The sequence below is a fragment of the Octopus sinensis genome, unplaced genomic scaffold (assembly GCF_006345805.1).
Source record: "Octopus sinensis unplaced genomic scaffold, ASM634580v1 Contig10816, whole genome shotgun sequence".
Taxonomy (NCBI): domain Eukaryota; kingdom Metazoa; phylum Mollusca; class Cephalopoda; order Octopoda; family Octopodidae; genus Octopus; species Octopus sinensis.
In genome coordinates this window covers 211,143-229,416 of record NW_021832224.1, presented here as the reverse complement: position 1 = coordinate 229,416, position 18,274 = coordinate 211,143, and the positions used below count along the sequence as shown (strand labels likewise).

Sequence of the window (18,274 nt, the reverse complement as noted above, 5' to 3'; positions counted from 1 at the left end):
CGTTTATTTATTATTTAATTTTAATATAATTTACAATTAAAATATATTATAGAATTATTGACTATTAATAGATTTTATCAATATTAAACAACAATTATTTATGACCTATATTTTGACATTTCGATTTCTTTGAAGTACGTAAAATGAACAATTCTTAACTAAATCACTCCTTATTTTAATAAATTAACTAAATACAATAAAAGGCATGTCTGTGGTTAATGATTCATTGATTTTTGGTTAACAAATTATTTTAACATGAATTTACTGACGGAATAAAATTTTCTAGAACATTCGGTTCCTTGTGGTTCAACATAAAAACGCGCGCTTTTAAATACATCTGATTAGTGAAAAGTATTTGACACGTGAGCTGTCAGTCAAATTTTTTAAAAATAATTTGAATTGATTAAAATAAAAATGATTAAAAATAGATTTTTACAATAATTATTTTATTTAAATTATTATGATTCACGTCTTTTGAATATGCCTATATTTAATCACAATAGTATGTAAAATGGGATAAATTTCAATAATTAATATATATTAATTATTTATATTTTTTAATTTTATTTATTTTATGGCATCTAACCAAAAACTAGAATAATTATTATAACGCTCGTACATCGTGTGTTTTTCCATGTCCGGTGGTGTTAAGGGAGCTATTGGTGATAATGATCCAAACACTGTAAAATAAACTCTCTGACTCTCCTTTAGCTTGAATATCTCATCCTCGACGGAATTCCTCTCACTCTAAAGGAGCTATCCACCTACAGTTTTCCATCCCTCAAAGTTTTGAGTGTATCCACATGCGGGATCTCCTCATTGGAGGGATTTCCAGCTTATCCACTCTTAGAAAAAGTTCTCTTCGCTCCATCAAACTCCTTAGTTGACTCTAACTGGTAATGAATTGTCGGAAGGCCTTGAGAAAATGGTCAAATCCTGTCCATCTTTGATATTTCTTGACTTATCATCCACCCAGTTCTCCCTTGATTCCCTCAATTGCCTGGTTTTTTGGCTATTGACTCAATTCAGTCCGATCTTCCCAATTTGTTGGGCTTAAAACTGACCTCTACACCTGCTTCTGAAGAGGATGGGTACATTGGAGCCCTTTTTAAGACCATTCCTCAGCTGAAAGTGGTCGATAATTTGAATTCAGAGGGAAATCAAGCCTATTTTGGTGAGATTATGCTGATTTGATCTAAAAAGATGATTTTATAAACTTCGATGAGGAGGATTTTGAGCAAGATGGAACAGACATGGAGGAAGATGGGTCAGAAATGGGAGAAGATGACTCCCTAGATGACTTTGGTTGGTTTTTTGTGTCCATATGCCAGACGAGGAAGACCAGAGCGACATGTCTGATGTACAGTCAATGTCTGGAAGTGATTCTGAGTCAGAGAAGCCAGCAAAACGAGGCAACAATGCGAAGGGTGTTTTTAAACAGTCGATTTTTGTAGGGGCCGGTGGTGCTAAACGGGCCAAGAATTAATCGTTTTTAATCTGTCGTTTCTCTTGTTTGTAGATTTTTAGTTCTTTCCTATTTTTTCTTGTTTGTTAATTGATGTTATCGACCCATATTGATGTGATATTTAAGTAGCAATTATAGCCAGGAAGTGATTATTGTGTTACGTGCTTGTGTTCGTATTTTTGTGTGTATTTAAGGTAGTATATGGTCTTGTCTTTTTGTGGTTTATATAGGCTTTTCTTTGTCAATGTGACATTGATTATACGTATCGATTGACTAATACTAATATAGATTTATGTTTTCGAGTTTGCTTGCTCAGTTTATCGTGGCTGTTAATTATTTTTGTAGTGTTTGTCTGAGTTTAGAAGAAATAAATGCTTCTTTACTTAGTTTTTTGGTTAATATTAGTGAGTTTGATTATAAATTGTATTTTTAAGACGTGTGATTGTCGTTCTTAAGCACTTACGAGTGATTAGTATTGTCTAATTTGTATATTGTGTGATTATAGCAATCGAGACAACGGAAACCACATAATAAATAGGACAGTTTAGAATGTGAGGAATACCTATGATATTCATCCTATTTAAAAGACTTAGCTAATTCATCAGAAAATTGCCTGATTTTGCATTATTCCAAAAATGACTCATATGTGATTATCAACTTATTTTCCCCTAGAATGGCACCGGCTAAAATAACATTTAATTATTTTATTTGATGTGGTTTTTTTATTCAGTGGTAGATTTGTATAATCGATATTTGTTCATTTATTCAATTAACATTGATTTTAATTTTAAGTTAATTAAACAATGCTTAAAAGGAATCTATAACATATAGACATGCTCATAGAACGTTCGCCAGATTAAATTCGCATATGCGACTGTCGTTTTGGCGTGCTCATTCTTATCTTTCTATGAATTTTTTTTCTATGAATTTATTTAATTCAATTTTCTTTTTTATCACGAATTTATGTCTGTTTGCTGTATTTGCGTTTTGCCCAATCTTCGGAAAAGAGGTAAATACGCTCTCTGTAGGGGTTTTTACCACATTCCACATTCTCTGTAGGGAACATCTGATAGAAACTTAGATGTAATGACCCCAGAGACATAATTATTTTTATTAGTCATAAATAATTTGAAACACTTTTTTACAAAAACATTCACTCGTTTAGTCCATTTTTAGTAGAGTTTGTTTTTAGGCTCCCACCTTGGTCCTGAAGAATTTCTTACTAATCTAAGACTTATTTATTCTCTCAGAGATATTGGGGTCTGTTCTTGTGAAGATCTTTTATCTTTTGTGATTTACGGATTTTGTAAGCTCTGTTTTTATATTCATTTGAACACTTTGGCCATAAAAAATAACCAGACGCGTTATGAGGTTTCTTCGGCTACTAGGTGCGGAAAGAGACCTCAATAAAGAAAATTTAGAATTAATGAACCATTAATAATTTTTTTGTAAACCTAAGATCACTTACAGTCTTTCCGAGGCACATTCATGTTATTGGCTAAACACGTACGTACCCAATCTTTTTTACGGACTTTCATGCCACATGGATGTCTGCAAAATCCCTTCACACTCGTCCCTTAAGAGGTTTTTGCGGGTCTGGTTTTTCCACGAGAATGAAACCCACTGAACTCAACAGATGCAACGTGAAATGGAAAAAGGTTTTTAAAAAAACACTACTAAGTGAACTCAATTGACTTTTATAGATTTGGAGGATTGCTTTTTTGTGAAGAGAAGCCTTAAAAACGTTTAATAGTACTATCCATATTACCTATTTTTAGTTTTCTCTTATGTATGAGTTCATATTCAAAATAGCAACCTTCCCTGGAGCAGTACTGATGCTTAAAAAAGCTTGTTTCTATGATCTGTCATGATCCAATATTGAATTTATCATTCGTTTTGATCGATATTTTATTCTTAATTTTGAGTGTTTAAATATCTGACAATCATTTTTGTATTTCTCCATCTTAACCAGTTTAGATTTTTTTACCCAAAATTAGTATGTTCCAAGAAAAGTTATGAATTAAAAATAAAACATGCAACAAACGACCGGAGGGAGACGAGCTGGCTCTTTCAGCAAATCACGGTCGCCGAACTCTGCGGAGACTGTCATTCAATACGCAGCGTGGCGTCGTTGAGCTAACCCTTAGACTCTCGACTATCTTTTTAGCTATTTACCTAGCTAGCATCTAATTTTGTTTTTGTTTCTAACTAAAAAAGAAAAGTTTGATATAAAATACAGATTATTGTGAAAAGTGAGTTTATTAGATATTCAGGTCTATTTGAAACGAACTCATAGTTTTACTGCCCTTATGGTTAAAATGAGCTCCTGGATATCAAGCATGACTTCCTACTTTTCTGGCAGCAATATTCTGGTTATGCGTCAAAAAGGAAAATTTTCATTTTTCACTCCAAAAAAACAACAACAATTTAATTGCAAAGTCCTTAAAGTAAGATCTACAATAATCCTAAAAAAATTTATATTGCATTCAGCGTCAAATCAATTCCCAGAAATCACATTTTTAAGGCGTGTTTAAGAAGAAAATCGTTTGAATTCATGTCGATCAAATTAGATGACGACATCAAAAAATGATGATTGTCTGACACACGAATCTTTTCAACACAATTAAACAAATCCTCGAATAAACACAGCAAATCAGTTTAAATAATAAGAATTTTTCCTGTAGTGCTGCCAACCAGTTCTGTCAAAAATGGAATCTTTAATGTCTGGTCGGAAGCTGGGCGGGGTGAAAATGCCTAGTGAAAAAGGATTTTCCGGAACGTGTAGGATTATAAATTTGATAAAAATGTGTATAATACTAAGAATAATAATCATTTCGTTCTGATCTTTATTGTAATTACACCGACGGTTAAAGATATAGATAATTTCATACATAAACAATCGACAATAGGATTTAAACCCACGTGAGGAAACCTAGAAGATTAGAACTCAGTGGTAATGCATCATATGATAGTTCAGTGACTTGCTCGAGCATATCTAGCTCCTTTGTACATAAAAAAACTGAAAGATCAAGAGACATCATCGCATAAAAAATGAAATTTTGTCGTTGGAAAAAATTTAGAGATATTGAAAGCAAAACTCGTGGTGGAAATTATTCTCCCGAATTTTTTTTTAGCAACCATTTAATTGTTAATGTGAAATCGTCAAAAAAATCTAGCTATTATGAACTGGTTCGCAGGATTGAAAGACAATTCCCGCGTAAAACAGCCAGCGAGATTCTCTGAATAAGGAATATAAATTTCCTCGGATCTCTGGAGCGGAAAAAAGCAAAATCGATCGAGTAAATCTTCATATTTAGTTAGTTTTGCGAATTCGGCCTTCTCGGCCGACGAACCGGGTCGACAAACCGTAGCATTTAAGGCACCCATGGCGAAAGAGTCGGAACAGGTGACGTCCCAAACGAGCTGCTTCCCGGATTCAAAAGCGAAAAGCGTACAGCCGTCTGGACGTTTTGCATCTTCAAGAACAAGGCCCGTCGGTTCCAGAATAGAAGGGAAACCAGCTCTTTCCAGAGCTTTGTGAATTAGATTCTCCCGAATTAAATCAATTTCACAAACAATACATTATTAGTGTTGATTGATGATAATCCATTATTGATACTATCAAAATATAACAGTAAGACGAAATGAAATAACAATTAATGAATAGCTACTTTGATTCTTAAAATTTTTTTTTGATTTCAGGTAACTTTAATTGTTGCTTATAAAACTTCAGTGTTTGGAGTTTTGGTTCTTGACATGAAAAACACAAGAGAAGTGTTAGTTGATGAATTATTAGAAATATTACTTTCTTATCAATGTAAAAAAGAATTCTGGTAATCACTATTCGTTTCGTCTGTCCAATAAAATATAGGCAATCAATACAATACAAAGAGTGAGAAAAACTGTCAAGACTGATTGGTCGATGAAGAGGATTGCATTGGAATACACGCAGCAAAAAATTTGGGTCACTTGGCGACCCAATTTGGGATAACACAATTATATCAGAAAACAACAAAACAGTGACGTGCAGTCGCTTTCATCTTTATAGAATGTATAAAATCAGTAAAATAAAAAAATTGAAAGAATACTTAGTTCAAGCAATAATATCTACACAAAATCCAAGTTTCTAAGTTTTTTTTAGAAACTACATTGCTAAGTTATTTGTTAAAGAAGAAACTCTGACTTACACACAGTCAGTCGTGTTGAAGAAAATATTGCAAGTATGATGGCCAAACACAAGCATGGGATCAAAATTACTAAATAAGAGATAAATTAAATAAATTTAGTCAATAGCCTCACAATTGGACCAAATCATTCTATAAAGACAGTATAGAAAGTGAGGAAAAAACAGTTGTGACTGATTTCAAGACAGAGAATAAAGGAGTGTGATCAAACAGTAAATATTTTAACTGGCGCACAACCTACCTCGACATTTTATGAGAAGTCTGAATTCTTATTCATAGCTTTGTAAAAAAAACTCTGAAACTATATTCCCGACAAAAATTAGACTTGCCATCACTAGATGGAAACATTTGTTTTTTGGAAGCATAAAGGACTGAAACTTATCAATTTTAAGTATTCTGCTTCGAAAAGTTTTAAATACACAAATTAGGAATTCGTTTTATTCAAATATTGAAAATATGAAATACAATTTTAGTTATAAAACTCGCGTGGTTTCTATCAGGGAAAGAAACTAATTCTTCTACTCTGATAATCTCAAAATCTTTTTCTGCAGCATCCCCTCTGACCATAAAGTAAATTTTGTAGTGTTAAAAATATATATTATGTGTCGGACTGTAGATAATGACGAGTTAGTTCAGCAAGTTCATGAGCCTGAAATTTACAAAAATAGGAAAAACTTTTTTTTCATTAAACCAGTTTTTCTTTTACTTAAAGTTTGTGGGCTTTTAAAAATTCCTTATTAAACTGAGGGACCTGGCAAGCAGAAGGAGAAATGATCATCGGGAACGGACATGGCTTTTCCAACGCATATCAATAGCCATCTTGCGTTGGAATTGCCATTCCATCTTATCCTCTGCTGCTAATTAAATACTGCTTAATTAAACAAAAAAACTGATTATTATTTTATACATGTACTTTCTATGTTTAAAAAAATAAAGTTTTTAAAAATATTCTATTATAAATATTAAGTCAATTTAAATCAACTTTAAAGATTTCTCAATCAGAAACTAAAAATACTCTACCAACAAAAGATTAATTACAAACAACATTTGGCAATATTAAGAGCTAAAATTCAAATAAACTAATGATGGTCTTGATTCTAACAAATATAATTATACATATATTCATACTTGATTATACATTCGATCGAACGCTGCTGAATCAGGCTCATTATCCTTTGATTTGTTAATTCCATAATTTACTATCTCTTCCTGTCCATGCGTGTTTTGATAAAACTTATTCAATTTTTGTCCACTTTTTTGATCAGAATTTTCAGTAAGGCCAACCAACGAATATGAAGGTGGCAGAAACATGCCATAAGAAGTAGTATTCCCTGTCTCATATTGACTCATTGCTGGGTGGCAGTGGAATAGTGACTTATAACACGGACCCGGGTCGAAAGGACCGACTCCAAACTGACTTCTATGTGGATTATATTCAGTTGTGTAATTCTGATTATTCGAATGAAAAAACATCTCTGAATAACCCTCAGAAGGATAGGAACTTGGAAAATAATATAAATTCGAATTTTCTGTTTGTATGACAGGTTTTGGGTTCATTAAGTCATTTATAAAGTTGTCTTTTTTGTCCCTGACTTTACTTTTCCTTCTTGGACGGTATTTATAGTCAGGATGCTCTCTCATGTGGATTGAACGAAGTCTTTTGGCCTCATCTATGAAAGGTCGTTTCTCAGTCTCGGATAAATGCTTCCATTGAGTCCCCAGTTGTTTGGAGATCTCCGAATTGTGCATTTTTGGATTTTCCTGAGAAATCTTCCTTCTTTGACCTCTGGACCACACCATGAAGGCATTCATGGGTCTTTTTACTCTTTCTTTGGAGTTATCGTTGGTTTCTGAATCTGGATATTTCGAAATTGGAGTTGTATTGTTGGTTTGAGAACTTAGTTCTGTTTTTTCATTAAATTTCAAATCAAAATTGTATTTTTGTCCATTTTTACACGAAGAAGGATCAATATGGGCAATTTGGACAGGAATAAAGTGAGTTTGCTCTGGCTGATAAATCATATTAAAAGTCCCAGTTGACTGATACAAATCACAGCTTGAAGGGAACACATCCAAAGTACTATTTTGGAGATATTGACATGGAATATTATTGTTATCTCTCTTTAAAACTTGTTTATTCTCCCCAATATTGTCCTGATTGTCCATATTTATCTATAATTAATTAACCATTTGATGCAAGACCTCACGACTTTTACTTATTTGTTAAACAATTGAAATTTGTCTGATTCAATGACAGTTAAGAACGATTCAAAGGCGCTATTGTTCATGCGTAGCAACACCGTTAAATAATCTATTCAAAATTAGTCTAGTGTTTAGTCTTTACATTTCTCATCAAGTAATGTTTTTGACTGATTTGGGACTTGAAATGTTATTTGTGAGAATTAAATAACAAATTGATGTCTTTTGGGAATTTTTCAGTCAAAATCGAATGGGAATTCTCAATTTGATTTGATTTATTGAATTTCATTACTTTAAAATTCATTTTGTGTAGAATTAAAAACATTTTTATCGAATTTATTAAATTCTGTGCTTGTTTTGACAAGTTTAGATTTTACCTATCAATATAATTAGTGCTGTTTGTATCTATTGATTTGAAAATTTACATTACTGAACATATCTCCCTTTTTACAATATTCCGAACTAAATTTATTCAACGAGAAGAGCTATAATATTAATAATAATTACATATAAACATTAAATAGTATGTAGACGAAAGAACACGACAGTCTCCTGACTATACGGCGTTAAAAATGAAATAAAATATTTTAATAGTTGGCTAAAACAATTGTACAATGAATTCTTTATTCTGAGATAATAGATCTTGATAATGACAATTAAATAAACAAAGAGCACTTTTATACAAGAGTGCTCATCAATGTCCTTAGTAACGATACAAATTTAGTTTCCAAGTCTATAGTCATGAGGTTTTTAGCTGAAAAAAGTGTCGTTGCTGCTTGCTAAAATATAAAATTTTCTTATAATTTCTGATCTTAGCTTGTTTAAGACAAGGAGAAATGTCATAAAAAGTCAACATTTTTTTGCTTAAAACAGACTTGTGTGAAATTTTGTTCAATCGATACCTCTTGTGAAACTTAATAGCCATATTTAAAAATTAGAAACTTGCGATTGTCGTTATATGCGTTTTTTGATTTTTAATAACTTACTAATTCGAAAATATATGCAAAAAAACCATTTAATATCTACTCCTGTTAACCTCCCAATAAAACACGTTGCTCATCCGGAATCGACTTTCCGTGGAAGATCACTGTTTATTCTACCAACCCTTATAAATTAGAACTTTACCTTGATTGGGAGAGGGTTGACATTGGCAGACGATCCTGAGCTTTTAAGAGAAGTATCAAAGAACAAAATTTCGAAGGATCAATTCAATAAACTTGACATTGTTTTTTATCAACTAAAAAATAGCGTACCGCAAAACCAGAGGCTGTAGATGACTAAGATTTTGCTTGTGCCATCCACATAAAAATGACTTTTTATGAGAGAAAAAGAAAGTTAATTATTCTATTAATTGAAGTGGGCATTATTTGATAAGACCGTTTAAAGGAAGTTAAAGTGTCAAAATTTTACAGATACAATCTGTTTGCAAATAAACTGTCGGTTTTCTGTAAAGCAAAAGCAATGATTATCCCCAGCGTTTCTCGCTGACTAAATTTCAGGAAAAGACTGGATCGGCAAGCATCAATCGAGATACTCTCCAGAATCCTCTTGAAAACAATTTGACTGCATATAAGGCTATAGAGACTTATCTAAATATCTTAATTCTACTATTTGCAAACAATGCCCACCTCTACGATAACGATATCTCCTATGACCTTATTGTGAACCACAATATAGGGTTTGTTGTGATGGACAACAGTCGAGGTGCGTATATCCACTTTAATGCGCACTTTTGAGTTTTTACAAAGCGATTGAACTCTACGGATTCACAATTTTCTAGACCACCTCAAGCCATTTTTATTGAGACCAGAGGAAGGAGGGACCTCACCATTTCGTTATTCCTTTCTGTGTAATCATGGTACAGCATACTCCCGCACTTGGTGGCTAAATGGTAAACGGTCATCGCTTTACTTTTACAGTGGTTACACTGTTCCGTTGACTATTAAAAAAGTTTCTATCCTGCAAATATAAGAATAACCCTTCTGCTGAGAGAGTTATTTCCATATTTCCCTCTGAAGTAAAATAAATTTTATAGTTATTTTGCGGATAAAATGTAAAATATTTTTTTATAAACCACATATAATCGTTTTTATTGAATACTTTCAAATAAAGAATTACTTTTATTGATAAACCCAAAAGAGAATATTGATTTCTCTTTTGAAGTTAAAAATATATAAAAAAAAAAGTTCATTTGACATCTTTTTTGTTCTTAGAAATGCAAAATTAATATCTAATTAAGCATCCTAGAACAAATAGCTTAGATTACCCGCTGTGTAAAAATAAAAGCAATTTATATAACCACAAATAACCATTTTCAAAAATTGGTAAATTAAAGAAATAGTATTAAAATTATTAACCATGTTAGTAAAGAAACTACAGGTAAACCTCTCTAATTTACCACCTCTATGATTTACCACTCTCATTTTTTAACCGAAAAAATTGAAATTCTGTTTTCACTTATGTTTTTCTATTTTTTACCATTTTTCTATTTTTACCACTTTTTCAAGCAAAGTGTGTTTTTATAAGTAAGCTTATCAAAATACAGGTTATTTTTATTAGAAAAACGATAATTAACAATTGCTCTTAATCTCTGAATTTAAAAGAAAAAATCGCTATTATTGAATACTGCAAAAAACAAACATGTATACTAGAGTTTCCAAAATATTTTCCTTGCTATTCAAGAAGGAAATCAAATGTCGATCTATTAAAAATTATCTTAGAGCTAAAATAGAGCTAAAAAAGCTTTTCCTCTAAATGAAAATTTGAATTATATACCAAGAAATTTGAAATTCAAAACTATTGACTCTGCGTTAAAGAAATGGGTCGATATAATTAAAGCCGGTGTTGGCTTTTATAATGATGCAATCCTCCAGGAAAAAGCAAAGTAATTATACGAAAATGGAAATGTGTGTTCTAACTCAAATGAAATTGATGTATTTAAAGCATCTAATGGCTGGGCGTCGAAATTAATAAAACGTCAAAATATTCATATGAGAGTATATAATGACAAAGGATTTGTAAAAAAGATTGTAACTATGATGATTTTATTTTATATTGTCAATAAAAATTTATTTCATAAAAACCTTCAGACATATTTAGCTGTGATGAGACCGCACTCTTTTATAAAATTTCAAAAAACTCAACAAGATTAAAACCATTGACGCAGGAATAATCAAGTGCTTTAAGTCTCAATATTACCATTACTAACTCTCTTATGTTGTGGACAAAATTGATTCCCAAACACATGCAGAATCGCTATTTAAACAGATTAAGATAAAAGATACAGTAATTTTTATATCATGTGCTTGAAGTAACATTTCTTCGAAGACTATCAACAATTGCGGGAATAAAACAGGCCTTACGAGTGAAATTATTGGTGATTTTTTTGCAAAATCGAGGGATTCAAAGAATTACTAAATGAACTAAACATTATTGATGTAGCTGATCAATAATCCTAGAGCTCGACTTAAAAATAAAAGCTTATTGACGACAGCATTCTTTACAATGACGAAAACTTGGCGGAATGTGAAATGAAAAAAAATACCAAAAATGAAGATACTGAAAATTTAAAAATTGGATTGGAAAATGCTGTGAATAACTACAACAATTTCAAAACATTTTATTGGGTTCGAACATTTTTCAAATGAATTCTTAGTTGCATTGAAAACTATCGAAAACATACTAAACAAAAAAAAGAAAAAAACATTATAAGATTTTTTTTTTAAATCTTTAATTTATTTATTAATAAAAGGACAAGAGAAAAATTTAAATAATAAATTATTTAACAATATTATTTATAAATCAAAAAATTCAAAACTTATAAATAAATTATATTTCATAATCTTGGTTATGCAGTCAATTAGCACCGATAAAGAAGATCTCAATGTGGTTAAATATTTCAATAAACGTAGATTTCATATTCAAATCAACTCCAAGAAATCCTCGAAGGTAATAATGCCATATTCATACAGGTCTTGTACATACAATCCTTTTTCATCGATCATATGGAAAAGCTGCTAATTATTATTTAAAATATATAGTTCAAGTATAAAAACGATAATGAATACACAATCGACGCATTAGGCTATGAAGAAGTGTTTTGTGAATCATTTGATTATTCCTATGTTCTTATTATTAAATTTAAAGATTATAGGTACGAATATCTTCCACAGAACTCAAAGAGACTGTACGGAAATATGTCACTGATGCAATTTCGAAGGAGTCCACATCGTGTAAAAATCGACAAGTATATTTTATTAATTTTTTTATTTCATTATAAAGAATTAATTTTATTAAAATAATTAATATTAGTTTCGATTTTATTTTTATCGAAAAAATTCTGGCTGGCTTGTAAATTCCTTACAAAATTGGGAAGAATGGAACATTTCTGTAAAGATTTTTGAACCTTATGTCAAAATCCAAGAAGACTATTCCAAAGGACCGTCGGGTATACTCAAAAAATATGTTTTAGAGGATGATATAAGGAAATATTTACGTGAATGTGTTTTTAATATATCTTGGGGTGTCGCCACTCACAAGAGAGTTCCTGTTGTGCCAAAAAAATTGGACGCCCCCTTTGTGTTTAATATGGATTATAGGGACGTACAGCCATATCATTTTAATTTCATTTCTATTTGATAATCATTATATTCTATATTTTTGACATTTTGTTTGTTAGTATAAAAGAAAGATAGAATAGTTAGATGAGATTTAAACGTTTTGTGCTTAAATATAATTGACAGTTCTGTGCCAAATCCTTTCCAGTGACAACTCCCTACGGAAAGCCAGTCGTTGAAAAACTGGACCCAAAATGGTGGAAAACAACAACAGCCACAAAAGCTAGAAATTGAAAAATAGGGACCACTTTATATCCCGCCAACGTTCTTGTTCTCAAATCAGATTCAATGTTTCCCAGGTCGACGTATGCGATGCTGACCAAAAAACCTGGACCAAGATAGGCGAAGATTTTATATAAAAAGTAAAACCATACTGTGTATGTAAGACCGTCTGAAACAAAAAATCAAAAACAATATTTGTCATAATAAAAACTACTTACAAAATTTAAACGTAATGCTTTTTAATAATAAATAACAGTTCCACATAAATTTTAGCTTATAAATATATTTCTAATCTTTTATTACTAAAATTTCTTAAGAAACTAATTGAATATGATTTAAGAAATAAGTAATTCTTTCGGAATTTAAAAAATGCCAATAATTCAAACTTGAACTTATACACAAATAAAATTAACAAAAAATTAATCAAGATAATAAACTTTTAGATCATTTTTTTATTTCATCGAAATTATGTTCTTTGGAATGACTGAATATTCAAAATTACCTTGATTTAATTGCTCCCTCATTTCGTTCATTTTTATTAGCTCATTTAAGCAAAAATTTTCTAATTTTGAATCTGGAGAACGAAAAAACATATTTTCAAGATGTTTTATCTTATTTTCTATACATTCGTTGCTGATTCTCAAGCTATCCGAGCGTTCAAATAGTAGCGATATGTATTGCTTAGAAGCCTTTAAAATATTACGTCTAGAAATCTATTTACATCAAACGTAATAATTACATTTCTGTCTGAATTTGGGATGATTTGATTCAGATTCTGAAAACTTTTTTGAATTTTATCTCGTCGTTTTTTTTCTTGATAATTGTGATAAAGGCGTTCATCAATCTAAACGATAAACGAGAGATAAGTATTGTTCATTGACCAATTTATCTGAATTGATATCAGAATTCATTGTTCTGTTATTAAATAATTATTTTTATTATTGACCTTAAAAATTTTTGAAAATAAATACAATGATTAATTTTTGATATTTATAAATTTAAAATCAGGGAAACATCAACAGAGATTGAAAAATCAAAAGTTTAATAATTTAACTAGTAAAAGTAATTCTCAGCCAACTGCATAATTGACCAGTCAGCTCTCTATATGTTTCCACTTGAATTTCCACTCAGTATTCAAGTAAGGACGATGACTCCTCAGTTATATCAACTGATAGTTTTTTTCCTTTCTGATAAGGTGAACTGTTGTTTTTAAAACTTTTATCGTTAGAGTTTTTAATTTTCAAGTAAAGTTTAACTATTGCACATTTATCGGTATTTTATTAAACCATCTCTACTTTTACAAAATCTAACAATCGGTAAACAAAATTAATACTAAATAACAGATTCTTTGATTATCACAAATAATTACGACAAATAAAAAAATACTCTTGTCTCAAGACATCAAATCTTCGAAGGCCAAAACTCCTAAATTATAGAGAACCTCTAATGGACAAATTAAAGACCTTCTATATTTAGATAACAACAGTCCGACCTCCAAATGAGGCACTAAGTGCCTCAAATCAGAGGTTTCCCCAAAAAAGAGGTTTTTCAAAAAGCTCAATAAATAAAGAAAAAGAACATTATTTTTTAAAATAATCAGTTAATTTTTCTCCATATTTATATTTATTTTTAATTCCTAACGACACTTTCTTTCTGAATTCATAAAAATCATGAAGAGAATCTGGAATCAAATCAAAGATGTTTGTCTCTAAGTTTTCCATCAAACTTAAAATTTGTGATATTGATGGTTCGCAGCTTATATTCTCATAGATATTTGGATCATTATCTTCTATTTCATCAAAACATTCATCAATAACATTATTAAATATTTCTTCAGATGATTCATTTATGCAACTCGAGTCTGATGGAGATTGTCGAAAAACCTTTTGCCAGCAGTTATAAATAATATCCGCAGATACATTATTCCAAGCATCTGAGATTATTGTTACCACTTGCCGCAAATTTAATTTGGATAAAAACTCTATAAACAAATCCTGGTCGTTTTGAAAACATAAAAAATCAATTAGACAATTCAAATAATTATCCTTGAAATTTTTAATGATTCCAGCATCCAATGGTTGAAGTATTGGTGTCGTATTTTTTGGTAAAAATAAAAAATCAACGTTGCTAAATGTCGATATTTTGTGGCAAGCAGCGTTATCTAATAACATTAAGATTTTTCTTTTTTGAATAATCATTTTTTCATTAATTTTTTTGAGCCAGGATATAAAAATGTCTCTTGTCATCCACGCATTTTTGACGAAGAGTATAAAATTCCATAAATTTCGGGAGAAAATTTTTTGAAACATCTAGGATTTCTATATTTTCCGATTATTAATGTTCAAATTTTTCTCCAGTGTAACTACAGCATAGATGAAGAGTAACTTTATCTTTACTCCTTTTAAAGCCCCGTGCCGACCAAAATATTTATTTTTTAAATTGGTATAATTAATTTTATTTAATAAAAAATCAATGCCCCAAATAGAGATGTTAAAATTAATTGATTTTTTATAATTTGGTTAAAAAAATTTATAATGCCCCAAAACAGAGTTTTCCCCAAAAAGAGGTACTCCACCCCTGGAGGTGCGCCCCAATTAGAGGTCGGACTGTATATTCAATACTTCAAACTCCGTGAAGTCAAAATGCATAAATAGTACCAATTAAGTCAAACAGATCATAAAAATTTCCAGAATCAATTTTAAAAATGACAAAAAACTACTTATTCTAAAACAAATAATCATAAACCAATGTTGCGCCATTTTAGCTTAAAAAATAAAGTGACATTTTATTAAACTATCTCTAAAAAAATCTACAAATACGACTCGTCTTAGAACATCAAATCTTTGATTATAGAGCACCTCCAACGGACAAGTCAGAGACTTCTCTAATCTCAGATGACCATATTCAATATTCTAAACTCCGTGAAGTAGAAATTCATATATAATTGTTACCAATTAAGTCAAACAGATCCAGATATCTGGTAAAAATGGTATTAGTTAGGAATATCCCGAATCAATTTGAAAATGATAAAAAAACTATTTATTCTGAAACAAACTATTTATTTTCGAAACAAATACACCGACTTCGAAAGTGAAGAATTATTATTATTCAAATAAGAACGTAATTTAACAAGAAACTTTCTTTAAAACTGATTTATGTTAAATTTTAAAATTGGAAAAGTTCATCTTAATTGATTATGCTAATAATTTATTAAACCCAGAAAAGTGGGAAAGTTGTCTTTGATCATTGTAAGAAACTATTAATTATATGAAAAATTTATATTGAAGTTAACCAAACTTTTTATAATCTCACGAAAACAAATTAAGTTAGGAATGGGCAGAGGAACTCCGGGGGCCTAAAGCACGCACCCTCCTGCGGAAAGTACCACATGCGTGTTGCCACGGAGAATAACGATGGATATCCTCTGCAATAGCCACGAAACCTCGCGTGGTTCTTTTATCCTGTCGGCCAATTTCCTCCCGATGTTGCTAAAGAAGGCCGAGGTTAGAGGCCCGGCGACGCCCGATGTCTTCAAAGCGATTGGTACGAAAATAAAGCGGCGTCCAAGTTCTTGTTATTTTTTAATTTTGGCCGTCTCAGCCTTTTCCGCAGCGGACCCAAGGGATGTGGCAGATGGCATGATTGCCGATGGAGAGAAAGAATCGATGCACGTAGAATCCCAGACGAGGCACTTGCTGTACCGAAAGGGAAAGATTGTCATTCAGATATAAAATAATATAAAATTGGAAATATTGGGATGTTTCTTAACTAAGAAAAGAAAGAAGAATATGGAACAGGAGATAAACGAAATTACAAAAATAGACAACTAAATATATTAGAGTAAGATCGTTTAAAGCAAGTGGAAGTGGAAAAATTTTACAAATAAGACCTGCTTGCAAACGAACTGTCGATCTTCTATGAAGCAAAAGTAAAGATTATTCCAATTGTCTTAACATGGGATGAAGTTGTCTCAAAGTTCTTTAATAGTCATATGGATAAGTTATCCGTTAAAGAAGGAATTAGGACATACATCCAATCGCTGAAGAGGATGCTAAAGAGTATGCCCATTGAACACAAATATGGAGTAGTACGCCTCTGCTGCTAATCAATTTGCGGAGCTGACATGTGGCGAGGAAACACAGCTGAACAATTAATTTGACGCAGAAATAGAAAATGAAAGGAAGTTTGTGGAGAACTCCTCTTCCAAGCGAAGAAGATAAATCACGGACGATCTGGATTCTTAATCAAATAATTTAAAATAGAATTTACATAATGAAGTCATAATAACACAACTAATGATGAGCTTGAGCATCTTAACGAGCAAATAAACCGCACAAATTTTCCAACTTAATATGAAAACGTGAACAAAAAATATCTTATAAACTTAATATTATTTTTTGATTAATTTATTCTGTAAACTGTAAACGTTTAAATTTAACCAATCACCTTGTCTATTTTCTACATGATCTTATACTGAACTTTCTCGCATTCAGCACAAAATGATTTTTCGTTTTTTTGCTAGTAATCATTGATTACCTCTATTTTATCTATTTTGTGATATTATGTGAAATAGGCAACGCGCATAATTTAAAAAAGTTATTTTTTTAATTTTGGTAGACCTAAACCTATTGCAGAACTTTTAATGTGCTAGATTTGTCTTTTGTGATGGGTTCTTATATATGTCAAACATTCTTCAGAGTATCGAATTTCAAAAATGCTTTGGAAATTAAATATACTAAGGATTTTTCTAGACAAGCAAAATGTAGACTTGTAAAAAAGATAGAGAATTTTACAATACTCACTCTAAATTTACGATTAATGTGCAGATACCTCTTTAGTGTATTTGTAAACAAATCAATTACCTCTTTTAACAAATTCATTCGTCACTAATCAACAGCTAATTTAATCCCAATCTACCTCATAACAAATTTATCTGTAAAATAAGATAGATAAACCAGAAATAATCAGAGTAAGTAAATAATTACACTTGCTCGTCTAGAAATACACAAAACCAGCCGTATTTGTTAGGATCGAAATTATCGAATTTAATAGTCATTTAGAACGTCTTCTGCGCATCTTTAGGTACTCAGTTTTTTGTATTCTTAAACGTAAAAGTCACAGCAATCCACTTTGTGCCGACTCTAAAGAAAACTGTCTGGCATATTTTCGTTAAGGATCATATTCCATTACATTCCAAAACGAATCGGTAACCACCAGTATCTTTTTCAATGTCTTTAAAAAGTTGACCAGGTACACACCTATTGACTATCAAATTCGTGCAGGACATTTCCTCAAGTTGGGGTGATTCTCGACCATCAACCGCAGAATCTTTCCAGTATTAGCGACTAGGACTTTCGAGTTTTTCCTCAGCTTGCTAAAGCCCTGCTGAATTGAGGTCCACCCGATCACAATAACCATCGATTATTAATTTAAGTTATTAATTAAATAACAATGTTTAAAAACTGGACTAAAAGTCCATCGTAATTGTTCAGATTTTTTGGCGTTTATTGTGGCCAGCCTCGAACACCAGGTTGATGCTTAGAGATATGTGAACAAAAATATGTCTGGGTAGATAACTTCCGATACAA

At 31.1% G+C, this 18,274-nt stretch overlaps 1 protein-coding gene across 1 annotated transcript; it reads right to left on the bottom strand.

Annotated features, from left to right (window-relative positions):
* Positions 1–6,247: 6,247 nt before the first annotated feature.
* On the bottom strand, positions 6,248–7,461 carry LOC115228569 (transcription factor Sox-14-like). The gene is made up of 2 exons (XM_029799131.1): positions 6,778–7,461; positions 6,248–6,298 (listed from the first exon to the last, which is right to left on the bottom strand). The coding sequence occupies exons 1-2, from the start codon at positions 7,459–7,461 to the stop codon at positions 6,248–6,250; spliced, it is 735 nt and encodes a 244-aa protein (XP_029654991.1).
* Between the last annotated feature and the right edge of the window lie 10,813 nt (positions 7,462–18,274).